Source organism: Barbus barbus, assembly GCF_936440315.1.
Source record: "Barbus barbus genome assembly, chromosome: 39".
NCBI classification, from domain to species: domain Eukaryota; kingdom Metazoa; phylum Chordata; class Actinopteri; order Cypriniformes; family Cyprinidae; genus Barbus; species Barbus barbus.
In genome coordinates, this window is record NC_136717.1 from 20,272,724 (window position 1) to 20,299,007 (window position 26,284).

At 35.4% G+C, this 26,284-nt stretch overlaps 2 protein-coding genes across 3 annotated transcripts in view; one reads left to right on the forward strand and one right to left on the reverse strand.

Annotated features, from left to right (window-relative positions):
• LOC306858278 (inhibitor of growth protein 3-like) overlaps nucleotides 1-5,066 on the reverse strand; it is a 9,106-nt gene extending 4,040 nt beyond the window's left edge. For both annotated transcript variants that reach the window (XM_079398723.1, XM_079398724.1), the window contains exons 1-9: nucleotides 4,954-5,066; nucleotides 4,751-4,822; nucleotides 3,790-3,890; nucleotides 2,921-2,986; nucleotides 2,553-2,649; nucleotides 2,208-2,279; nucleotides 2,013-2,129; nucleotides 694-854; nucleotides 1-70 (exon numbers count right to left, since the gene is read on the reverse strand). The exon at nucleotides 1-70 is cut by the window's left edge and continues 121 nt beyond it. In XM_079398723.1, coding sequence (XP_079254849.1) covers nucleotides 1-70; nucleotides 694-854; nucleotides 2,013-2,129; nucleotides 2,208-2,279; nucleotides 2,553-2,649; nucleotides 2,921-2,986; nucleotides 3,790-3,890; nucleotides 4,751-4,822; nucleotides 4,954-4,981 — 784 coding nt within the window. In that variant the 5' untranslated portion in view covers nucleotides 4,982-5,066. The remainder of the gene's footprint in view (nucleotides 71-693; nucleotides 855-2,012; nucleotides 2,130-2,207; nucleotides 2,280-2,552; nucleotides 2,650-2,920; nucleotides 2,987-3,789; nucleotides 3,891-4,750; nucleotides 4,823-4,953) is intronic.
• A 4,863-nt stretch (nucleotides 5,067-9,929) lies between these two features.
• LOC306858631 (tetraspanin-12-like) lies at nucleotides 9,930-26,020 on the forward strand. The gene is made up of 8 exons (XM_079399249.1): nucleotides 9,930-10,373; nucleotides 10,743-10,874; nucleotides 11,513-11,595; nucleotides 13,277-13,412; nucleotides 19,010-19,075; nucleotides 21,617-21,724; nucleotides 22,515-22,658; nucleotides 24,562-26,020. The coding sequence occupies exons 2-8, from the start codon at nucleotides 10,809-10,811 to the stop codon at nucleotides 24,859-24,861; spliced, it is 903 nt and encodes a 300-aa protein (XP_079255375.1). The 5' UTR covers nucleotides 9,930-10,373; nucleotides 10,743-10,808; the 3' UTR covers nucleotides 24,862-26,020.
• Nucleotides 26,021-26,284: the final 264 nt, after the last annotated feature.

The following is a 26,284-nucleotide window of genomic DNA, read 5'->3' on the forward strand; positions in this document are numbered from 1 at the left end:
CCAAGAAATCATTGTTCTTGACAGCTTCATAACTGGCCTTGAGACTGGATGTTCTCCTGCCCTCTTTCATCTGAAAACAACACGCACACAAATATTAGAGAGGATGAATCTTGAAGAAAAGCATATATACATATATTATTTGTAATATTTTAATTTTAAGGGACTAAACGGTTAATTAAATGAATAATAATAATAACACAAACGCTAAAAAAAACGCAAAAAAGGGTGAAATATATATATAAAAAAATTATACATTTTATGTAATACATTTTAAAATATTTTATTTCAGAGCTTTATCATTTTTAATGTATTTTAAATGGCAAAATATTTAGTGTGTCAATATCTTATTACAGTTGATTGTATTTTTTAGGCTTTTTTGGTGTATAAGGAGTCTCACTGGACCTAAATACAAAATGAAAGCTTATAATGAAAACTCCCAGGATCGACACAGGATGTGTCTATAAAATTTTCCTAGAGAAACAATATTAAAATGCCTCCGTGTACTAGTGAACGCTGAAATTAACATGGGCGGAGTGCCAGGAAAATATAATCTGACACAAAAATAACAGATAGGAGGGAAAAAAGGACCCTTAAGAGGCTAAAAATAGTTGAAACAGGAAGTGAAGGGTGGAGGGGGTACAAAGAGATCTAGAATTAGAGGGGAAGATGGGGGAGGTTGGGCGGCGGTTTTACCTGTGCGGTGACTTGCACTGCCTGAGCTGCTGCCATGGAAATGGCCCCCGCCCCTGCAGCGGGCCCGGCAGGAAGTGGGCTCAGGTTGTATGAGGAGAGTGACTGGGAGGAGTTGACGTTATACACGCTATTAGAAGAAGATGTGCTGTTCACTCTGCAGCCTGCAACACACACACACACAAAATACCATTTCATATATGACCAGAAACACTTGTCCAACACGAGTCATAACTAATATCATTACACTCATTTCTTCTGAACCATTCAGTAGTTACCACACACACAGCAAACATATGTGCAGAGGGATTACGACAAATCATAGCTGTTGTTTATTTCCCTTGACACTGTGATTAGGATAAGGGCTGCAGTTATACTGAATATTCGCAATGACTTTGCTGGAAATTACTGTGAAGAATAAAATTATTCATAAAGTTCCATAAAGAATGTGTAGATTAATTTAACAATTCTCTGTCACAAAATGCATGTAAGAGTGTTTACTTGCATAAAAATGTTTATAAGGAATGTAGGTAAATTTAGCTATTTATTACCATGCATAGTTTTATTGAAAAAACAATTAAAAAGATGGAATATTCATTCTTTCCCGTGTTCATTTAATAATAATAATAAAAACACCTTTATTTATTACTAAAAATAATAAATATTAAAATAAATATTTATTTTAAAATAATTCACCATACACTACAGTACACAAGTTTGAGTTAAATTTGAGTTAGATTTTTTTTTTTATAAATTAATACTTTCACTGAGCAAGGATGCACAAAATAAATTAAAAGAGACAGTAAAGACATTCATAATAATGTTAAGAGATTTCAATTTAGATTCAATGCTGTTCTTTCAAACTTTCTATTCATCAAAGAATCCAGAAGAAAAAAAACATCACGGTTTCCACAAAAAATAAACCATCTTTTCAACAATGACAAGGATAAGAAATGTTTCTTGTGCACCAAATCAGCATATAAGGATGATTTCTGAGGGATCATGTGACACTGAAGACACCACCATTCAGCTTTGCCATCACAGGAATAAATGAAAAGTTTTAAAAACACAAATTATTTTAAATTGTAAAAATTCCACAATATTACTGTTTTATCAAACAATTGCAATCTTGTTGAGCATAAGAGAGCTAAAAGAATGTTAAAAGTTACCAATGCCAAACTTTTAAACGGTAGTGTAAATATTGAGATACAAACAGAATATTGTCAAAGGCCTGAAAAAGTTTCCTTTCTTTAAAAATTCTTTCTGTTGTGGCTGACATGTTTTCATATGGTGACTCATAAGAGAGAGAATGTATGTTTTACCTGGTGCGTTTTCTTTAGAAGCATCTGATGTAAGTGTGGAGAGAAGAGCCTCTGACTTAAACTTCTTCTCTGGTACGTGTTCAGTAGTGTGGTGGGCTGGCGTGCTGTACTTCCTCTCTGTCGAAAGACACACAAAACAGGTAAGAGGACTGAAACAGAAAACAAGGGGCAGTCAATCTCTTGGAACAGACTTACTCTCCACAGTGGCGTGTGAATGTACATGGTGGTTATTGACAGGTTGAGAGGGGCTGTCCATCTCAAGTGACCCTAGAAACAGTAAAACTGACTTTCAGGTGAACAGTTTCAAATCAGCACAAATGACCATAACATGATCAGTTGACTAAATGCGCCCAGACTAGCTTTAATTTTTCCTATAAGGTACTTTTCCAAAGACTAAGCAAGCAGAAGTTTATTTGCTACACATTAAAACATTTTAATCACATCGTCTTTAAAAACATGATGCAATTCCTAGCTTTTAAGCATTATTTAAATTAGCCCTTTAACAAACTACAAAGAAGGTGATTGACAGGTGCCACTCACGTCTCTCTAGGATTTCTGTGATGCCAGCATTATCTGCCTCCAACTCCATTTTGAACTTCGCCAACTCCTGATCCAACTTCCGCAAGTGTCTATCAACCTATGTAAAGAGACCCCTACATCAGCACAAGATCAATAGGAAGCAGATATCCCATAAACCCTCTCACCAGGATCAAGGTTATGTACTATTATGTACATTTTGACTAGAATAAAATACATTCCTAATCAAAGGAGACTTGAATTAAAGCACACAGAAAGCAATCAGCGTTGATAACTTAAACAGCAGGAGTAGCTGCATCTCTGAGAGCCATGGCATCTACACTATCACTATCTATGATGTGCTGCCATCTAGTGGAAACCAAGTTACTCACCAGATCATAAATTTGATTGGCTAACTGGACCTTTTCATCTGCATCTTCCAAAGCTTTATAGTAGTCCTGATAAACAGAAGGAGATACTTTTCAAAAAAACTGTGCATATTTCCATCAGTGATTAAAGGAATAGTTCACTTAAAAAAAAATATACTCACCCTCAGGCCATCCAAGATGTAGATGGGTTTGTTTCTTCATCTGAACAATTTGGAGAAATTTAGCACGACATCACTTACACACTAATGGATCTGTAGTGAATGGGTGCCGTCAGAATGAGAGTCCAAACAACTGATAAAAACAGCTCGATAATCCACAAGTAATTCACACGACTCCAGTCCATCAATTAATGTCTTGTGAAATGAAAAACTGTGTATTGATATGAAAAATGTCCTCTTACACAAAAATAACTCTTTTGGACTGTTTTCGCTAATATGTAGAGTTAGAAAAAAATAGCCTAGGCAATATTATGGATAGAGGACTCATGGATAGAAATACATCTGGATGGATTTACTACATACAGCTTTTCAACCTACAAGATGTTAACAGATAGAGTCATGTGGATTATTGTGATGTTTTTATCAGCTGTTTGGACTGTCATTCTGACGGCACCCATTCACTGCAGAGGAGCCATTGGCAAGCAAATGATGCAATGTTAAACTTCTCCAAATCTGTTACATTGAAGAAACTAACTCATCTACATCATGGATGACCAGATGGTGAATACATTCTCAGCAATTTTTCATTTTTGGGTGAACTATTCCTTTAAAAATGTCATATTCGAATTCCAGTATCAATATTATACCTAATACAGTTGTTATTAATAACAGTAACCCATGGATCAAATGAGGTGCACAGCATCTGTTCTATACCTTTTTAATAATTTCCATCTGTTCTTCCCTCCATTCAGGCTTGTTCTTCTTGGCATTTGTAAAGAACTCATTAACCCGCTGCTCTAGCTGATCCATCGCATCTGAACAAAAGAACAGGGGCAGGAATGAGTCAAGAACCCAACACTCAACTCACAATCACACTGATTGGCTGCTGTGGAGCCTATGGTCAGATCACCGAATTAAATCTTTCAACAGAGAAGGTGGTGTAGCCTAGTGGCTAAAGATGTGGGTAGATCATTAAAAGGTTGTAGGTTCAACCAACCCCCATAAAGGGTGATCCACGAACCATAAAAATTGGAGGCAAGCCATTTAAATGGAAAAAATAAATAAATAAATAAAATAAATAAAGTCCAGGTCCCACTAACCTCAAAATAACAATAAAAAGTCTAAATTTAACTTAAAATAATGTATAGTTGTACAGTAGATTTGCTATAAATATAAAAAATACTAAATGTTCTTGGACATGAGATTAGTGGAGAAACCTGTCAAGAACGACTGTCCTTGCAACAATTGTTCTATAAGCACAACTAAATTAATTAGTAGTTCAAACTACTAACTAAAATGAGTTACTAAGCATATCAAATACTCACGGTTTACACTCCATGCAAAACCTATAATGGTCAACAAATAAATGCAATAGCAGTGTGATGAAGACTATGAAGAGCCTATTCATATCAGTAGGGAGGTACCGACAGTGTCAGTGGACGGTAAAAAATAATAATACCAATTTGTTAAAATTAATAATGCATGGAAATCCCAAGCTTTTCCTTCGCTGAGTTACACTCATGTTGTTCAACTTCCACATGATGTTGCATGCTGATGTGAAGTGAGTGCATAATACATGCATGCAAATCCACCAAGCAAATCCCCACTAATATGAAGGGCTTTCTGCATTAGTCAAGGTCAGATGTGATGTTTTACGGAAGAAGTGAATTCGTACTTTGCACTTGCAGGTCCATCTCTCTCATTTCCGTAAACCTGTCGCGGAGATCCATGGGTAGCTGCTCGATCACTGCCGGGGAGAAGAACAGAGGCGCGTTACAGGCTAACGGCTGCGACGCATTCACACGTACAAAACAGCCCTCTCAGACACCTAACCCCTCTTATATAAACACGAATCATTACAATAGCTCATATACTCACTCTCGAGGTAGTCCTCAAGGTACAACATTCTGGCGGAGAGAGTGTTTCAGGCGTTTTTGAGAAAGGGTGTTTTTCGTCAATATGGCGTCGCAGGCAGCGGAGAACTGAAGGGGAGGAAAAAACACAAGTTGATAGGGGAGGGGCTTACGTGAAGGGCGTGGGATTTGATTGGACGATGATGGTGTTGCGCGGAAGCTGACTTTTTTTGAATGGCTGGCACGGGATTTGTAGTTTTTTTAAATTGCGCAACTACAAAACTACATCCATCGGGATGTACGCATTTTAATATGGATTAACGTGAGTAATATGCATATCACAAAAAAAAAAAAAAAAAATTATGCATATCACACAAATTTGTGTTTTGTCTAGCAGTGGATGTTTATGTTGGTTTCTAGCACAGTTCAAAACAATATTGTTATGAGTGTGTAAAAATAATAATGAATTGAAAAAGTCAAATATTAATAATATAAATTGTTATTTTGTAACAAAATAATGTTTTCTATATAATATAATAAATAAAGATTTCTTAAGTAAATGATATGTGCAAATTTTCTTCAGATCATTTTACAGCTGTAGTGTCTTGAACAAGATCTTCATCTATGTTGTCCTCTAATTCCTCTACATTATGTGTGTGCGCGTGCGTGCGTGCGTGTGTGTGTGTGTGTGTTTTTTTTTATGTGAAATATTACCTGGGCAAATATTAGGTACCTGACATCATCCTGTCAAGAATGAGTGACCTTGTAATAATTATACTGTAAATATGGCTAAATTAGTAGTTCAAATTACTAATATATACTGATTTATACATGTATTTATTTATTTATTTTAATATGAAAAAATTTGAATATAAATAAATATATATTTATTTGAATATAAATAAATATATATTTATTTGAATATAAATAAATATATATATATATATATATATATATATATATATATATATATATATATATATATATAAAACTATATATAAACTATATATATATATAACTATATAAATAATTTCTATAATAATTTTTTCTTCAAGATTTTCTTAAGAAAATAGTAATAGTTTTGAACAAAATCTTTATTCATCTATTTTCTTCAGTTGCTAAATAATATTCTTGTATAATTTAAGCATGAAAAATATAATGTTCTTTAAATTTTGCATCATCATGGTTATCAGAGACACAAGTACCCTTGTACTTCTGTTGAGTCTTTCATTTGACTGGTTTTGGCCTTTGGAGGGCAGCACTGACTGCGATACGGGATGACAGTTCAGACTTTTGCTCTATACTAGACAGTAACAATTTGGTGCTGTCTGCGTTTAAGAGGCTTTTGTAACACATACCACTGTAAATGTGCCTGTGGAAGACAATGTAACTACCCAGCTGTCTCTTGAGAGGAAAAAACCTCAGCTTGACCCCACGCTCATTATAGACAGTTATGACTTGGAGCAGTCGTGGTGGAAGAGGCTTTTATAAAACATCCCATTAAAACCTTTTTTTTTCCCCAAGACAAAGTTACCACACAGCTGTAGACAAGAAGTGTTTCGCAAAGTGACATTGCACCTCAGCTCTCAATTTAGATCAAATAAAAATATGTACGAGCTCATAAACAGGAAATGTGGCTCCTCTGATGACTGTTCCATCTGCATTTGTGGCACTTTGAAAGCTATTTCTACTTGTCTTTTTATATTTCTTCTCATCTGAGCTTCCTGGTGCTATATTTGCACACTAGAATATCAAATAATATCAGCCAGTCAGCAGTTAGGATGCTCCAAATAAAACAATGCCGACTGTTTTGCATGCTGTGTGAACGAAAGTACAGTTTTGCTTTGATTTTTTATTTAATGAGTCATTTTCAAGTCTTTAAATGTTTAACAATTAATATATTTAATGACCCAATATTTCAACCCTAAGTGTTAGAATAGGCCACTTCTGAGAGAGCTAAATGAAGAAGTGCTATAGTCAATGTAAAGGACAAGTCTTTTCTTTGGCCAATGTTATGGATTCATTAAAACAACTTATTAATAAACTTATAGTTATTACTGCTTTTGTAAATTAATATTTATATGGATATTCTTATTTAAATTAGTACCAGATAGCTGCAGCATAGTAATATTCATCAACACATTCCCAGATAATAGCAGATTGTGACAGTCCTTCTCAAGACAATAATACGGCCATCAGATCTGACCTCTTCACCCCGGCATATGATATCTTGGGGGTGGGGATCTGGATACATGCCAAGCACTGCTGCATGTGTTTGTAATGAGCATAGAAACAGATTAAATAGGTAGAATGGCATATTAAAATTAATATAAGGCAAATGAGCAGGCCTAGAATTTGTCCCTAACTGGACAAGTACAATGGATGCATAATAATGCATATGATTCTTTTTTTGACGTTTACATCTTAATGAACAATGTTGGATTGTGTTTGATATATTTGAGCACAAAAGGTTTGTACACTCTACAGTAAGCATATGCATAAACATTTTTATGTCAGGTTTTGCTTTTATGAATCCCAATTTTTTTCCTCACTTTTGATGGAGGATGAAATCCATGGATTTTAGGATCAAATCTAAATGTATGTGTGCTTTATAAATGAGAAAAGTATACTTTGTTCACAATGATCCCTCTTCATAGAATTACTACTCTCTGATAAAAAAAACTACATATTTTTTATTAGAAATTACATGATTTATTATTTCTTGACCATTTTATTTCTAAGTGTTATTTTTATATAAATAACACTTGAATACTCGATTATAGTGTGCTAGCATGTAATATTAGTAAAGCTGTAATAGATAGTAGTATCTGGGAGAGTTATAGCAGCTAGAAAAGAAATACTAGTGTTAAACTTTTTGTTTTTGTTAGTTAAATTAAACATACCTGTTGAATAGTTAACTGTAAAACTATAGTGGCAAAAATTAAATTATTCACTATTTTGAAGTGAATAGTTTATATCTGAACCATAGATTCATATAGAATTCAATGGCAAAAATACACACAAATAAAGATAATTGCAACTTCTTTATAATCACAATTCTTTTTTTCTTGCATTTGTGGGTTTATATTTAAGAACAGTGAGATTAAAATCTGTGTGAGATATAAACAATTGTAATATTTCAAAAAAGTCAGAATTGTGAGATAAAAAGTTGAAATGAACCTTTCTTTCTTTCAGTTGCGTAGCTTCCATAGTGCATGCTGTCAAACAATTAATCGCATCCAAAATAAAAGTTTTTGTTTACAAAATATATACTGTGTATATTGATTATGTATATATAAATACATACACATCCATGTATATATTTAATAAAAAATATGCTATGTTTATACATTAATATATGGGCTAATATAAAATATAAGAATATAAATATATAAATGTATATACATGTAAATATTTTCAAAATATATACTGTATGTGTGTATTTATATATACATCATAAATATACACAGTACACATACATATATTATGTAAACAAAAACTTTTATTTTGGATTCAATTAATCGCGATTAATCGTTTGACAGCACTAATATAAACCTAAGCTAATATAAACCTAATTTTCCACCGAAATTACCTGGAACTTACATACATTACAATGAAATGAAATATATCAAACAGCATTGCCTCTTTTTATTTTCATTTTAACATATTAATAGAATAATAGTATAAAGACCAAAGTTACTCAAATTACTTGTTGGATTTACCCAAAACGAATTATATTTCATGTTTAACCCCTACAGAGACATCAGAACCAGCGGCAAATGTCAGCAGGACTAGCTGAGTTGAGGCTGCTCTCATCGGAAAACATGAGCACTGAGCGCCCGCTGATCGCCTGGAGCTCACATCTCCAAAATCAGCGACGCATGTTTTCAAATAGTCTTTATAAATAAACTACAGATTTGAGTTTAAAACAACTACATTCTCACCTGAAATACTATTAAAACTACATTTCATGACACAATAACAGCAATATTTTGAAAATTATGGGAATATATGGTGGTTGAATTTATGCTGCATGAACTCAACCAATCAGCATGTTCAATGCCCAAGTCCTGCCCCCAAAAGTTCCAGACCTTTGAAAAAGTACTATCTCACAAACAGGGACATTCTGAGGGGCAAATTATTTATTTAGATCCAGGTTCCTGCAGTGGAAACCCAGGGAGTACTGGCCCAAAGCCCCTAGTTCCTGGAGAAAGTTCCTGAGGTGGAGAAGGCTAGACACTAATTAAGAGGTAGGCAACGTTGGTCCTGGAGTGCTGCTGTCCTGTAGAGTTTAGCTCCAGTTTTTTTCCAGGGTTGGAGCTAATGTTGCGTTCAAGTCCTCCTGGGAGGGTGCGTTCAAGTCACTTTGATCAGAAAAAGATGGCAATTTAACTTTTCTACATAAAATTCAACGATTTTTAAAAAACCTACAAATCTACAAAATATTGAATGAAGAACGTGCATCATTTTCTTTTTCCGTTTTTATTTAATTTACGAAGGTGATGTAAACTGAATAATTATATATTCTAATTATACAATAATGTAATATTTTGTATATGTAACATATAGTTTTATTGTACATTACAAAAAAAAATCATTATATTAATTTCAACAACTTTACTGAAGCTGAATATCTTTATCTTTGGCTGCATCCATTGCATCCAACAGGTTTTTTTCTCTGACACGCCCCCGACTTGGAAACTCAGGGCTTAAAGAAAATTTTAGTTTCCCACTGGTAATAACGACTTTGTGGTAGCATTCATGTGCGTTCAACTGGTAAATACAGATGTATCCGACATGAATTGAACGCACCATTAACTCTGCAAGACATGGCACTCCAGGAGTGCCGTTGCCTACCCCTGCACTAGTTGGTCTATATATGAATAAATGTTAACACTGCTTGCCATAATCGGGATGAATGATGACCCGAGTTTGCCTTTAGGACCCGGAGGCACCGCTGCTCCGGATGACACTTGCGCGTTTGGAGTGAAAGTCTCTTACAAGCACAAGTTAAACACAACACTTGTGGAAAGGCGAGGGGCACACAGCTGGCCCTGACTGGAGTATATAACGCCTGGAATGACAGTGGCAGTGAATGAATCGCAGCAAAAACGCCCGACTGTTGCGCGCAGCTCCGTCAGGAATATAAGTATGATTTTTCTTTGCAAAGTTTGAGGAGTTTCCTGCAACTTCATTCTGGACCAAATATAAAGGGATCGTCTGTGTAGTGCATTCCAAACTTTTAGCTTTTTTCTTTTTGGATACTCCAGGGATTTTTTGGTGTGAAAAGTGTCAAAGTGAATTTATTAGCCATTGGAGAGGAGAAAGTTGCAACTTGCTCCTTTTAATATCACACGTTGCTTCCTAAACATCCCACGGATATTTATAACACAATTTCAAGACATTCTGGATGCGCGCTGAACGCGCACAAGGACTTATGACATGGTATGATTTCAAAAATCTCTAAAAACATCTTAAACCATCCTAATGGTCAAACTCGTCTTGAGATGGTCTTAACTGTTTTAGGTTGCACTTAGCTGGTCCCCAGCCTGGCAAAGCTGGTCTTCAGATGTTCTTAGGTTAAGTCTAAGTCTTAGATGGCTGAATCTGATTTTAGCTAGTTTAGCTGGGTGTGCAAAACTGCTTTAAAATGAACAAACAGTTCACTCTGGCCAGGCTGGGAGACAAATTAAGACCCCCTTAAACTGGTTTCTGCAGCAGCGATGTGTTCCACATGACATCTCAAGCAAGCTGTATGATTGTTAAACTTTTAATAATGCCTTACGCAGTTTTCAAACTGACATTTCTCCTCAGCGGTTATGGTGCCGTGGTGGCAGAAGTTAAAATGAGGTCTTTTGGCGAGCAGTTGGTGTGCTCAGAATGGCCCGGGAGGATTCGGTGAAGTGTCTGCGCTGTCTGCTCTACGCGCTCAACTTTCTCTTCTGGGTAAGACGAGTCCAAGTCGGAGCAGGTGGCTGGGCGAGCGCTCACGTTACATGGCACGGTGCTGCTGTGCGCTCTGCGCTCTCCAAGACGCGCAACAGCCACTGACTTTCCGACACACGCGCAATCTGTGTTCCCTCTCTCCCGCCCCATCCTATGTTATCTTTATGTAGAGCCTCTACAGGACAGCCTGTATCCCAGCTATGTTGGAATGGCGCACAGCTCACATTCTGCCGGGCGCTATTTTTAGGGAATTAAATGTGATAAGCACCAGGGTGTGTTTTTAGACCAAGAATGCCTGCAGGGCAAACTAAACCCATGCCACTAATATTGCAGCATGTCAAACATAGCACAGTACCTAAATAGGTTTCCAAGCCAACCAAGTACACAAATACAGATCCATGTAATGCCTGCTTGCTTTTTAATACACTCAGAAAAAAAAAAAAAAAAAATGCTGTACAAAGCTGTCACTGGGGCAATATTATAATATACAAAAGCTATAGGCTACATCTTTGAAACTTATTTACACCTACAAATTATTACCAAAAAGGTAGGCTACATATTAGTCCAGTTTTATAATATATAAGGATATCCATGTTTAATTGTGGCTCAAGTACATTAAAGTTTTCTTCTCCCTCAAGCTTATGGCCCTGTGTGTCCTGGGAGTGTCCGCCTGCCTCAGGGATCACCTGAACAATGTGCTCACCTTAACCGCTGACACCAGGTGAGTAGTAGTGGACGGACAGGTGTGAGCCATAAAATCCTTTAATTCAGGGCAGTGGTCCATGTAAAGGTCTAATTTACTGTTTTCCCACTTTTCAACCAGTCTGGATCAAATTACCTCGAGCTTATGAAGTAATTACAAGCATGAATGAGGTGTGCAGTTCTGGAGAAGAAATCAGATAAATACATTAATTCGCCAGTTGAGAACCATTCTTTTGTGTATTTTTTGTAATTGTGTAGTTATTTCCCCCCAAATCCTTTCAAGCATTAAAGGAAAACTCAGCAAAACTGGAAGAAAAATCCCAAAAGTATCAATATTATCCTGGAGGCGAGTGATATCTAATTAGTGTTGACAAAAAAGCAATTTATCACCAAGGTGTGTATTATAATTTGAGTCATTACTGAGTCCTCTGTGGCTAACATCATGACATGAATGGGAATCAACAGAGAGAAAATTGCATTAAAACCTGATTGTACACAATGAATAGGTTTTCCAGAGTTGCACTGCAATAACATGCAGAATCAGCCCTTCTTCCATGACTGTAAAAAATCTCATCTCTGAAACATAATAGGATATCAACTAGAGTAGAACATTTTAGATTTATACAGATATGTGTGATCCTTAATTAGATGTTTAGAAATATTCGGTCTAAGTTAAGCTCGGCAGCAATTATAATTTTTTAATAATAATTTTATTATATTAAATATATAATACAAATATATATATTATAGTTTTATTTTTTATATAATAAAATGTATATAATTTTAATATTAATACTTTTTATTCATATATTATTTATTTATATATTATTAACATGTATTATGCATGTACATGCATTTGACATATATAAGTATAATTTTTATTAATATATATAATAGGAATAAATAACATTAAATATGAAAAATGCATGCCAAAAAATAAATGTTTAAAAATAATTAATTTATAAAAGTATTAATAAGATATAAATATTTGTATTAAATAAAAATAAAAGTTTTTAATCGACAGCAATTATTTAATTAATTTTCTAAAAACACTTTCATTCTTCTGTTAAAAACAAAGTAAATGTGTTTAAATTATTTTACAGTCGTTTTAGGGTTTATGGTACCTATTACGTTATCATGGCAAGTGGATATAGCCTATACGTTTACACAGAAAATGCTAGTAGTATTTTTTTTTTTCGAGGTAAAATCATGCAGATTGTTTACATCTTGTGGCTATACTACTGAAATTGTGAGTATTGTAATGATTACAGATTGGCCTCAGTTCCACTGTAAGTGTCTCACTATAAACAGATTTTTGAGTTTTCAATAGAGACAAATGGAAATTATTCTGTTGCAACTGTGGTACACAACATTATGCCACAAAAGCTGTCGATTGAGCAGAAGGTGTACCGAACCCAGATTATTCCTTAAAAATGTAGCGTTGCATAAAAACAGTGTTGCATCTTAGAGAACTGGAGCAAAAGAAAGCCAAACAGAAGTAGAGACAGCAAGAAACCGGAAGAGAGAGAGAGCTTGCATTCCTACAGAGTATAATCACGGTTTATTTGCAACTGGTATATTACTCAGATATGCTGCCCTATGAGAGGAGGAAGAGACAAGTGAGCAGGATGGACGGATAAATAAACAAAAGGCCTGCCAAGAAATGACTCTTCCTCTCTCTCTCGCTCTCTTTCCCTCAGACTGGAGGAGGCAGCCGTTCTCACATACTCCCCCGTCGTCCATCCTGTCGTCATCGCCGTGTGCTGTTTTCTAATCATCGTGGCTATGGTGGGCTATTGCGGCACACTCAAGTGCAATCTGCTCCTACTGTCTTGGGTAAGTAGAACTGGGAAGAGAAAAAAAAAGCAAAAAAAAACCAACAAAAGACGAGGACAGCAGGAACATTGTGTGGCTTGGAATGTGTGTGGTTTTGTGTACCGAGAATATTTTAAGTTTAGCTGGCAGTGACGCTGTTGACCCCAACCACCCTCCAACCAGATTCCAACAAGTCATGCTTTCTTTATCCACGCATCCCCTCTGAGACCACTGTGTCTTCACTTCATACACTAGAGGGGAGTAGAGAGAGGCATTGCATCCTTAAACTCTTCCTCAACCATTTACTTGTGTAATGTGATGTATTTTCAAGTGAAATTGGGTATTTGATGAAATTAAATTGTGAGACGAAACTTGATTTTTTTTTCAATGGTAACTGACTGGATTGTGAAAAGCTATTACTTTTATTTATATTTATTTTACAGTACACATTTTCGACATTCATTCATACATACACACACACACACACACACATATATATATATATATATTGTAAAAATACTAAAAAAGAATTCATGCATTAATTACATTTTTTATTATTAATTAATATTAATTAAAATTATTATTATTTTTAGTCGTAGTTGTAATAGTAGTAGTTTTTTTTTATTATTATTAATAAAACAAACTTTTTTTTAGTTAATTTTTTTAGACAAATTTTTGCTTTTCTTGAATAACATGTAATGTTTAATCATCAGTAAACTATGCAATATGCAATAATGGCTCAGTATGTTGACTTTAAAGACACCATAACATTAAAATTGACCATATTTGCCATAATCTTTTATGTTGATGTAACAAAAGACTTGCAGGCAGAAAATGTTAATATGTCACAGCATAACATTCATATTCTAATCAAATCCCTATGAATATATTCATAGTAAGTCCTACCACTGTTATTTCCCACCAAATATTGTTTTTCACTTGGAAATATGTCTTATTATAGAAGTTAAATGCAGTGAGAATGCAGTTTCATGTAGTTTTGACTCTACTGCAGACATCTGTGTTTAAAACTAGTGTCACTCATCTCAGAACTACACTGGTGTATTACAAGGCCATATCTTCCTTATATTAGATGTCATTGTGCACCCTGCGTCTACTTATGCTTATCATCAGAATGTGTGTCAGATGATAATAACCGCCTCGGACACTTGTAGCAACTTGCTCTATAGGTTATGGAGGCTGTAAAGCTCCTGCATCTCAAAGAGTTAGACAGCAGTAATGTGTAAGCACTGCACATCACTCAACATGATGGACTGTCTAGGAGAGCCAAATAGAGGGCACATAGTTATAGCCATTGTGAGACATTTTTGTGTGTTTAGACGGATATGTCGGTGACATTATGACTTGTGAAATTGCAAGATCTTGACAGGCTGTTAGCACAGATGATGTAAATTATTTGGGGAGGAAGGAAATCCACCCTCTATGTGACCCTTAGAATTAAACAGGCTGTTTTTCCTACTTTAAAATGACAGTCCACCCCAAAAAAAATAAAAAGAAAAAGAAAATCTGTCATTTACTCACTCATATGTTGTGTTACAAACCCATTTGACGTGGAACAGAAAAGGAAGATATTTAACAAAATGTCCGGGTTGCTCTTTTCCCTGTAATGAAAGTCACATTTTATATATATATATTTTTTTATATTTGTTTATAAATACAACATATTTTTAACTGGCATTAATAAAATAAAAAGTATTTTATTGTAATTTGTTTTAATACAAAAAAAAAAAAAAAATATATATATATATATATATATATATATGTATGTATGCATGCAATGAAAAATAACTTTAAGAAAAATACAAAAAAAATAATCCCACTGTATTTTAACCTAAAATCCTTATGGTAAACAAGAAAAGTTCATGTCCATATTGCTTTAGTCACTATTTTCCAGCTTCTGTAAACATGTTGGACTGTTTTATTTCAAAAGAGAAAGGATAATCCTGTTTTCTATGCAGCCGCCCTTTTAAATGCTGTATCAGTGTGCAACATTTAGAAGTCGAGCAAATCTGTTTTTATGATGATGAATTGAAGAAATCCCAGCATGGAGGGGGAGGAGAGAGCAGGCAGAGGGCTGTTTTGTGGCTCACTGTCCCAGGTGTGTGGGGTTCCCGTCTGCTGACCCAGACTGAAGGCCTGTTTTCTAGGACTCCTTGGCCCATCTCTCTCCCTCCTCCTCCTCCTCTCTCTGGGTCTCCATTCATCTTCTCAGGAGCCTTTCTCCTCTCCTCTCTGCCCCGGCGGGCTTGTGTTACCCAGCGGCTCGGCAACAAACAATATTATCTGGCTGAGATACAATAGGTAAACCAATCCAGGAGGAGAGCGGGAAGACATGAAGAGAGGAGAGGACGCTTGGGTTACGTGGTCGCTCTATTCACCAACCGCGCTTTCACCGAGTGCTGCAACCTGGCCGAACACACGCACACACACATTAATTCAAACACTCTCACACACTCTTTATCCTATCAAAGAAAGGGAGAAGGCAACCAGGAGATCATGAGAGCAGAGAAAATGTCATATTAAACATCAGTACATAGCAAGAAATGTAAGGCTACGTCCTCATTAATCCAAAATTATCATTCCATATGGTCTAAAATGCAAAACTGTCATCAACGTTTTGTGGTAGGACAGCAATTGCAAGTAAATATTCTGCCATCTTTGCGGGAATGTAATATGAAGAGTAACATTCATTTTTAGGAACATTATTAAAGTGAGCAGTGTGCGGTCTTAAATATCTATATCGATCAATATAGATGAAGGCTAATGTTGGCCAATAATCAATACGGTACAAATATATTGTGCATCCCTAAAAAGCTTAAAAAGTAATAGCACATTTCTCCTCCATAAATCACATAATTTGAGGTGTCATTCATGTCCACAGCACAGTCTGTAATCAAACACAAGCAGCAGTTTAATGACATTAACAGTAGCCATCTGTCAAAACAAATCTGATACGACTTAATAATCGACTCACTCTCGCTCTGTTTGCATGACTAAGTGATAAAGGGGGTGTAAGTTGTTCCGGTGAAAAGGAAATCCATCCATTTCGACGTGTCCTGTTTTCTGTAACAGTAACAGCCAAAAAATGTGTGAGTGTGAAAGAGGAAAAGTAAAACGCTCAACAAATCAATAAACCGAGAGGTCGCCAAGAGAATGTAACCTCTCTCACCCTGAGAAAAATATGTGCGTGTTTGCAGATGAGCCAGCTTGTTGGGAACTTCCAGAGGTTATAAATTCATGCTGGACTTATTTGAACAGCAGATATTAGCTGGGAAGAGTGGGTAGAGAAAAGGTTGTCATTTTTTTTGTGGTATAGGCGTCTGACAGACCAAATGGACTGAAATGCTAACACAGCAGTAGAACAGCCACAAATATTTAGAGTCTCCCAAATAAACAAGCTGTCAGACGGGGGTCTGCTCTGAATGCGGCTCCTAACACTGTCATTCATCTTTATAATCTCTCTCAGTGTGTTCAACAGAGAGGAACTATGTACATGTTAAAGAGATTCTGAGAAAGACAGAGCGTGTTTGTCTTCAGAACAGGAGGGGATGAGATTGATGTGTTAGTTCACAGGGCCCTAAAGACTAAATCTGTGCATCTGTGAGTGCAAAAAAGCATCTTTTTGGAATTTTGATTCTCTTTTGTTCCATTCAGTCTGTGCATCCATACTGCATACAGTATATTTTTTAAATAGTACGGGGAAAATTAAGCAAAAAAAAAAAAAAAAAAACTATTTAGATTGTAGAATTTATTTTACAATTTCAAAAATGATAATTGAGTACCACTTGAACACTTAAATATAAAACATAATATATAAATATTGAATTCCAAGATGATAGCTGGATGTCACTTGCTGAATGAATGATGTTGAATACACAATAATGTAGCATGATATTTAAAATATTAATTATTGCACACTGCTACACATACAAAAAAATGCTTGCAATAAGATTAAGAAAATAAATAATAAATATGTCAGTTTTATTGGTTAAAAAAAAAAAAAAAAATTATATATATATATATATATATATATATATATATATATATATATATATATATATATATATATATATATATTTAAAATATAAAAAAACGTAGTTATATTAAATAATAATATAATATATATTTACATGCATAAATACAAAATTTGCTTGCAATAAGATTAGGAAAATAAATAATATCGGTTTTAAATAAAAATATTAGTGCTGGGCAACGATTAATCGTGATTAATCGCATCCAAAATAAAAGTTTTTGAATATATGTATGTGTGTGTACTGTGTATATTTATTATGTATATGTAAATACACACACATACAGTATATATTTAGAAAATATTTACATGTATTCCTATAATTTATATTATATATAAATGCATTTAATACATAAACAGAAATTTTTTCCTAAATATACATGCATATATTATGTACACAAAAACATTTATTTTGGATGCAATTAATCATTGCCCAGCACTAAAAAAAAAAATATTTTAATTTTTTTTTTTAATTTAGTTAAAGCTGCAGTCCGTAAGTTTTGCCTCTTTGTCGCCATCTCTGTTTGAAAACGTGGATTTGCAGCTGCTTGCAGAATTATCTTCCTTGCGTGGGATGTGCTCCAGTGCGGATTAATCTAATGTTTTGAGGTGAATGTGTTGCTGTCAGTCACCGCACCGGTGTGGATGTTTACTGCACTTCGCAATCAGAGATTCTAGCCTACGTCTTGGAATACATGACCCAAATAAGAATTTTCACCGTATATTGCCATCTGAACAAGTAAGTAACAAGTCTGCCACGTTTGTTCTGACCAACTGAGGAAAAAAAATTACAATAAATCGCACTACCAATGGAGTTTTAATCTAAAGCTGGCACAACTTCTTTATGTTTACATACGTGACGCAATGACTCAGTGCCATGCTCGAATTTCCCGCGAAAACCTACCTGTACCACTCAAATTAGAAAACATTATTATAAGCTAACCGTTGTGAATCGGGCTAAAGTAAGGCGATAGTTTTGAACACTGGATGGTTATGTAACTTGCTCAAATATTGATTTCGTATAATTTTTAACCAAAAAAAGTTATGGAATGCAGCTTTAAATATACATATTAAATATAATATAATATAATGATACATATTTGAAATTTATATTTTATATCAATACATAAATATGATTTTTTTTTTAATTATATGATTAAGACAAGGAAAAAAAGAGATAAACAGGAAATAAAAATAAACAGGATCAGTTTCATCTTGACTTGAAAAATTATGGAATTGTGATCATTTAATGCCTGGAAGGTCATGTCGAGTGGATTGCACAATGAGAGTATGCTTAATATGCTCTGTGATATTTGCATATTTTGCATAGTATACCTACTGCATACAGCAAAAAATAGTATGTCTAGTATACTATTCTGAACACAGCCTGTCACAATTACGTAAAACTTCCATGAGACGACCTGAGAGACAAACCAGACCTCAGATCCCAGCACACACACACACATTAGCTCTCCTTTCTGTATGTGTGATCATCAACACCTTCCTTCTGCCCTATTGTTTCAAAAGATATATTTAACCAAACTGTTTTCATCTGTGTGTGCGTTTGCAGTATTTTGGCAGTCTGATGGTGATATTCTGCGTGGAGCTGGCCAGCGGAGTGTGGACGTACGACGAGGTGCGTGATACTATGAATAAACAGGAATGCCTACACTCTCAACAACATGGCCGCCGCACGGCCGTTCCCAGGAGCACTGGAATGAGGATCTGATTTCTAAGCTGCCTGCTTACAATCTAATCTTAACTATTATGACTTCAAAAGCCCGGCTCCAGCACATTTCCTTTCGGGGGAGTTTATAAGCAAAGCATTTACGTTTATTTATGTGCAGATGGAGGGTGGAGTCATCTATGTAAATGCTCTAGCTGGCTCTTGAAGCAAGATTAGCATCAGGTTTTACAGAAACCGGTCTCTGATCTGTGCGGACTAAAAGATTTGATCAGCAATGGGGAAAAGGGATTGCAGGTAGCATCTGCTTCTGTTAGCCCAGGGATATGAGAGATAAGGCGCACCTCCAGGGGAAGAGATCACACGCACCTGGCTTTAATCTAGCTTCTCTCATTCAGACATACACAGCTACTGCTTGAAGACACGCTCTTATCAACAACCTAAAAACCTTTGTTGGGTGTGATGGTCCTATTGTGTTGTTGTGGCCTAATGTGACCCCTGTGTGTGGGTGAGCGGGTGGGCAATGAGCTTGTTTACTCCGCCACACCTGGCTTGGTTACATGTTAGCAGTTGTATCAACAATTTATCCACTCCAACTTTCCTTGGCTTAAAGTCAACATGAAATGGCATTCGCAACCCATCTTATTTCCCAAATGTGTCGTATTTAACTCCTTCCCCGCCAGCGTTAAAAAAAAAAAATGCAGCCACTGCCAGCATTTTTGATGATTTTCAATAAAATTTCATGGCCCCTGGAATATTTTGTTGTATGAATATCTCAACATGCAATACTTCATAATAAAGGTCTTAGCCTCTACTTTAAAAAAAAGAAAAAAACAGTTGTATTCTAGCTTCAAGCATTCTTTTTTATCAACACTTGAATTTCATAAAGAATGCAACATTTTAAACAAAATGCTGAGAAAATCATGTTTTTTACCAAATACTACTGAATCATATTCAGTACAATGATCAAAGCATACATGCAGTAGATGACTTCCATCAGCACTCCCAAAGTTTGCACAGTCCTTTACTACTTACTGGATCGGCATTCCACTCAGTAACATTAGGCGGTTTTCATTTGCTGTTTATTGTTGATGATCGCATTATTTTTCATATGCATCTGCTTACATATGAGATCTCTCGTTTTTGTGTCTTCCTTGTCTGTGTTTTTGATAGAGTGATTCTGGACTTTTTTAGGAGATGCGTAATAGCGCCCCTGAGTGTATAATAGTGAAAACACGGAAACGTGGAAAATTCTGTGTTTGGCGGGGAGAGTCAAGAGTGAAACTGAATATTACTGAGGAAAAAAAAAACCAGACCTAATTATTAATCAGAATTTAGTGGACTGTGCAAATACCCTACTTACAGATCATAGGTTGGGAGTTTTCAAAAAACAAAACAAAAAAAAGTGTCAAAATTAAATAGGTAAATAAAGTAAATAATAAAATTAATACAAATATTTTATATTTACAATATTTTAGAATTAATTTAAATAAAAATAGCTACATCTAACAGCACTTTTTCAAACAAAGTTGTTTAAACTTAAAATAATTTGTCACCACGTTGACTTAAATTTTTTATTTTAGTCAATTAAAATATTCCAGTTGTCACTTAAATTAACTTTAAGTAACTTAAAATTTCAAGTTGACTTAACTAAAAATTTTAAGTCAGCTGGGTAACTTTTTGAAACAATTTTTTTACAGTGAGTATTTTAGGGAAAAAGTCAACTTAAAATAAATATATAAAAATAATATAAAACTATAAAGATAATCTAATGTAATATATGCATGTTCTACTGTATAACATTCATGCAGTCAATAATATATATATTACATTTTTTTACAGGTTATATATGAAAATAGGAATTCACCATATTTGAGAGTCCAACCTAGATTACATCAGTCAAAAAGGAAAGTCATTTCAGAGGTTTAGTATGTTATTATGGTTTAATGAAAGATTTTTTTTTCCTTTAGAATAACATGGTCATGAATTACTCCCAATAAGGCCAGGAATATGTATTAATAAAGTATATTAGTCGATTGTAATTTCATGTTGACTTTAAACTGACAAGCTATAGCCAGTTCTGCTGAAATGACACATCTAGCCCTGGGCATCATGGGTACTTATCATATGCCCCTCACGATGGTTTCCGAGGTGTGAAAACAGAAGTGTCTCATGGGGACTGAACTGTAAAATGCCAACTAGTATATAAACAACACTTGCACACACACTTGTGAATAGGGCATTTCATAACTAGCCAATAAATTGGTCATAAGAGAGCCTAAAATTAGAATTGTGGGTGTGTGGATGGTCCTTTAAACAGCCTGGAAATCACATTTTTGTTTTTGTTATTTAGAAAACGTAATTACTGAGCATGTGGGGAATTGATTTTATGTGGTTACAAAATCACAAGGGACAGTTACAAGGCTTATAAAATTGTGAAATGATTTCTTTATGAATATTTCTCCATAACTCCCCATCTCTTTCTCTCTTCAGCCTATGGTACAAAGGTCTGATATGATAAGTCTGAAGTCACGTATGCCTCATTTTGGCCTGCAGCGCTACCAGTGGCTCACACATGCCTGGAACTCTATACAAACAGAGGTGAGAGGGCAAAATCATCAGCAGGATAGCAGCTCGTCTAACACCTAACCAGCCACAATGTGACATTTGATGGGGTTAAGTAATTCTAGTGTTGTCACTGAAAGCGAAAATGCTGAGCGAAGCCATTTAGTCAGTGTGAAACATCTGATCTTGAAAAAGACAAATCCTTTTATTTTTGGCATTTCTTCTATAGCTTTCCTCTTAGTCTAGTTGTCTAATAAACCTGCCATTGTATATTATGAATATTGTTTGTTGATTGCTGCAGATAAAAGTGTTTACTTAATGTATAAATGTTAATGATAAAGTTATGTGAAGGCCAACTGCAATTCAGAATGCAAATATTATGAAAACGTCACTGTCAGTTATTAATTTTCCAATGTTATCTCATGGTAATTCATATATTTTACGTAAAATGTAGTTCTGTCACTATAGAATGGCTAGGTTTAAGTTTGGGGATAGGTTAATGGTTCTAAAAATCTAAATTGCTTATTGGTAAAAAGATAAAAATCCATAATCGCTATAAAATGGGTAGGTTTAGGTTTGGGGTATGTTAAGGGGTCTAAAAATCTAAATCGCTTATTGATAAAATGATAAAAATGCATTGATATGAATTTCTTAACTAAAATCTTGGCTTAATTACTACGTATATGTTTTAAACTTTGAAATACGTCTAAATTATAAATTTCAGCATCAATAAAAATGTACAAAAATGTATGTTTTGTGCTTGTTACGTATTAATGCCTACAAATAAACAATCAGACCAGGCTGAATTTCCATACCTGCCTTACAGTTGAAGTGTTGTGGAGTAATCTACTTCACTGACTGGCTGGAAATGACCGAGATGGAGTGGCCACCTGACTCCTGCTGCTCTAATCAGTATCCAGGATGTGCCCGCCACGCCCACTACCATGATCTCAGTGACCTTTACCAGGAGGTGAGCTTATTTTGATGTTGTAAACCCCCAGATTTTTCCTCTAGGCCAGATAGGGTTGATGATTTTGTTGTTTATTATTATAATTAGAATAATTAAGGTTACATAATGTCTCAATGACTAAATGTTTGAAGTTGTTTAGACTTGTGGCAAGATGGTTAAATGTTGAAGTGAAGATGTTTCGATTTCTGCATGTGAAGGGCACAATAATAACGAAAGTCATGAATGCACGCACATGAGAGGTCTTCTTATGTGGTCCAATGGTGTCTCGTGGAATTCATGCTGCAGCAGACAAAGATGTTCGTCTGCATTATGTATACACACAAACAATTGTCAAGTCTAACATGGACAGATAGGTAAACTTGCAAATTGAATTGTGGTGGACCACTGGTTAGTATATTCAGTGATATGGAAATCAACATTGACTTCTTAAGCCATTTCCTGCAATGTCTATTCATTGATTTACTCATCTGTCACAAAAATGTCATCATTTTGGAAGCTTTTCTCCGCAAATATTGGTATGTGTGGAATAGCATGTAATTAATTTGATTAAACTTTGAATTGATTGACAGCCCTAATTAAAACATGACTTTGCTGTTGACTTTGTGAAAATGAGGCCAGGCAGTGGAGAGATTCACTGTGTTTAATCAAGCTGTATTGCCAGTGAGTGTTATGAGTGACTCCAGCGGTGCAATTAAAGTCAGTCACGTAGCGCAGAGACGCACCTGTGTATTGAGTACCAAAACACGCTGTCTAGGACAAACCCAGCACAGTGTCTCATCCAGCCCCCTGCTCTTCAAATGCCCTGTCTGTGACTCGTCTGCCACACTATAGTTTAGTCTTTGAAGGTTTTGAAAAATGTTTAAAAAGCTTTGAAGTTTGGAGGTTTATAAGATAAAATGAGTTTATAGATAGGCAGACAGACAGACAGAACGATACACAGAATGATAGAACGATAGATAGAACGTTAGAATGATAAATAGAACAACAGAAAATTGCTAGAATGATAGAATTACAGAACGATAGATAGACGGATAATTTTGCCCAACCCTGCCCTGTTATACATGCATATCTGCTGTTCAGGCCTCAGAAAAAGAAGCTTATTTTTTATCCATAATAGTGTAAACATTATAAACACAGTGTGTTTGTGGTAAAGCAGCCAGCAGAGCTCAGCCTTTCAGACAGATCCCACAGCAGAAGAGAAAAAGCTGGGCTTTGTTGAATAAGACAGGAACATTGATCTCTAGAGGGAGAGTCATGAGTGAAGGACTGAGGGTGTGGAGTCTGATCCTCACCCACTTCCTGTCTCTTTGTCCTTGTCTCTCTTTCTGAGTGGATGACAGGGGTATTACTCCACAGTATAAATCCCTCACTAACAGGAAATAGTTTACCTGCTCTTCCACAATTCAGCATAGGAAATACCCAAAACACACAGGCACGCACGCGAGCGGATGACTGTGTTGCATCGCTCACATATTAGCGTGGCAGCTGTTGCGCTGGCAGAAATGTAGGGGAGAGTTACATGAAAACAACCTGTTAAAGCGGAAGTGTGAATTGTTTCTGTTAAAATACTTTCACATGTACCAGTTTAATGTGAAAAGACAACTACAGTGAGACATTAGAAGATTGGAATAAAAAAGCACTTTTTGCGCTTTTCACATTGTTTGTTTGACTGGCTTGACACATTCACATCTGGCTAAATGAATTCATCTGAATAATTTCTGAGGTAACAAAAAAAAAATGTAAATGGACACTTGATTTTACCACATTGGGAATTGATTAAATGGTGAAAAGCAGACATTATGTGCCATAATGTGGCTAGTATAACCCTTTAGTTCGTTAGAATTATCCAACCCAGAAACATGCATTAAGAGATTAAATAGGGTTGACCATTTGTTTTCAACAGGGCTGTGGACCCAAGATCTACAGTTTTATCCGGGGCACTAAGCAGCTGCAGGTGTTGAGGTTCTTGGGCGTGTCGATCGGCGTGGCTCAGATCTTAGCCATGACGCTGACAGTGACACTTCTATGGGCTCTCTATTACGACCACAAACCACCTGACCCAGCATCCCCGGATGCTTTAATCCACACGCACAGTTCCGCAGATGCTCAGAAGCCCAGCCACTCACATCCACGAGCGCCTGAGGCCTGGGCCAACGCGCCTGCTAACGGACACACCCAGTTTGAGATGGAGCAACTTTCCTAGCAGTGACTTCATGGTGACCCATCGGCTACTTCAACACTGCCGAGACACTAAAAATTAAACTGAATGGATCGGGCAGCAGTGAACAGGACCAGAAAATGGACCTTGTGGAATGTGAAGTAGTTCTGGGTGCCTGGATAACAAGATTTAGATGGTGTGAACAGTTTTATAGAAAACTTTATATACCTGTGGATAAAGTGGCTTTTTGTGGTCATCACATAGAAGATGAAGAGGATTTACAGGGTTCTTCCTAAATAAAGCCATTGCCTCTGTCTTTACGAACTTGAATTCTCCAGAGGGAGGTTTCTATAATGAACCGTTTTCGCTTAAATCTTCCTTCCTCTCAGTGAAATGGCCCGTCACCACTTACACTGACATAGTTGCAAACCTGGGGATTTTGGCCACTATTTTGCCATGCGAATTGTAAGAGATAAAAAATATTTATCGTATTCCAAAATTGGCAATCTTTTAACATTCGCTCCACACTATGATCACAATTTACCTCAAGTTTGTTCAGAAAAATTCACTAATTCCTTCTTTCATCAAGCTATGACAGACTTCTAACACTCCGACTCGTTTTCTTTTCTAGTGCAAAGGTTTGTGTGGTACTATTTAAATGTTTGTTTGAACATTCATATTCATTTTAATGAGCGTTCATGACAATTTTGCCTAAGATATACAGTGTGACAGGCAAAAAAAACAGACACACAGATAGAAACACACACATGGACACAAGTTTGAGTCTTAATGAGATTTTTCAGTCGGAATGAATGACCTCGTTGCTAAAAGCTCATTATGAAGATACTAGGATTCATTTGTGTGGGTTTTCATGTCTTAATTTAACAGCTCCGTGATTTGATTCATATAGACTGGTGCATTAATGAGTGTTTTAGATCTCAAAAGTAGTAATAATTTTCTATGCAGTAATAGTCTGCACAAAAAAGAGGTTATAATAGGGATAAACTCTGCTGAAAGTTTGAGAAACTCTTGCATGTGAATCGCAGTGCATTAAACACGTTGAGATGGTGTTACTCGAAACCTGTGTGTTTGTTCATACATAACGTGTATCCTGAGAAGTTTTAATTCATTTATTTTTTATCATGGATGAATCAAAAGAGCAAATTATGGAAAGTCTTGAACACCAACAAGTTTAGGGTGGATCAAAAAAATAAATAAAAATAAAAATAGATACAGTACAGTACAGGATATTTTTAATTAAATGTTTTTATATTACACAACATATTCTACATATTGTGTAATATATATAGTTTCAATGCTTTAAATTAAGTAATCAAAAGAAATTGACATTTATATATATATATATATATATATATATATATATATATTTCAGATGCAAAAGCCTCTAAGTCAGGGCTGTCTAAACTCGGTCCTGGAGGGCCGGTGTCCTGCAGAGTTTAGCTCCAAC

Excerpts from the sequence above, each read along its gene's own strand:
- LOC306858631 (XM_079399249.1), top strand. The coding sequence starts at position 10,809 with ATGGCCCGGGAGGATTCGGTGAAGTGTCTGCGCTGTCTGCTCTACGCG. Across the intron at positions 11,596-13,276 it reads ACCTTAACCGCTGACACCAG|ACTGGAGGAGGCAGCCGTTC; the intron begins GTGAGTAGTAGT and ends TCTTTCCCTCAG. Across the intron at positions 21,725-22,514 it reads GGAACTCTATACAAACAGAG|TTGAAGTGTTGTGGAGTAAT; the intron begins GTGAGAGGGCAA and ends CCTGCCTTACAG.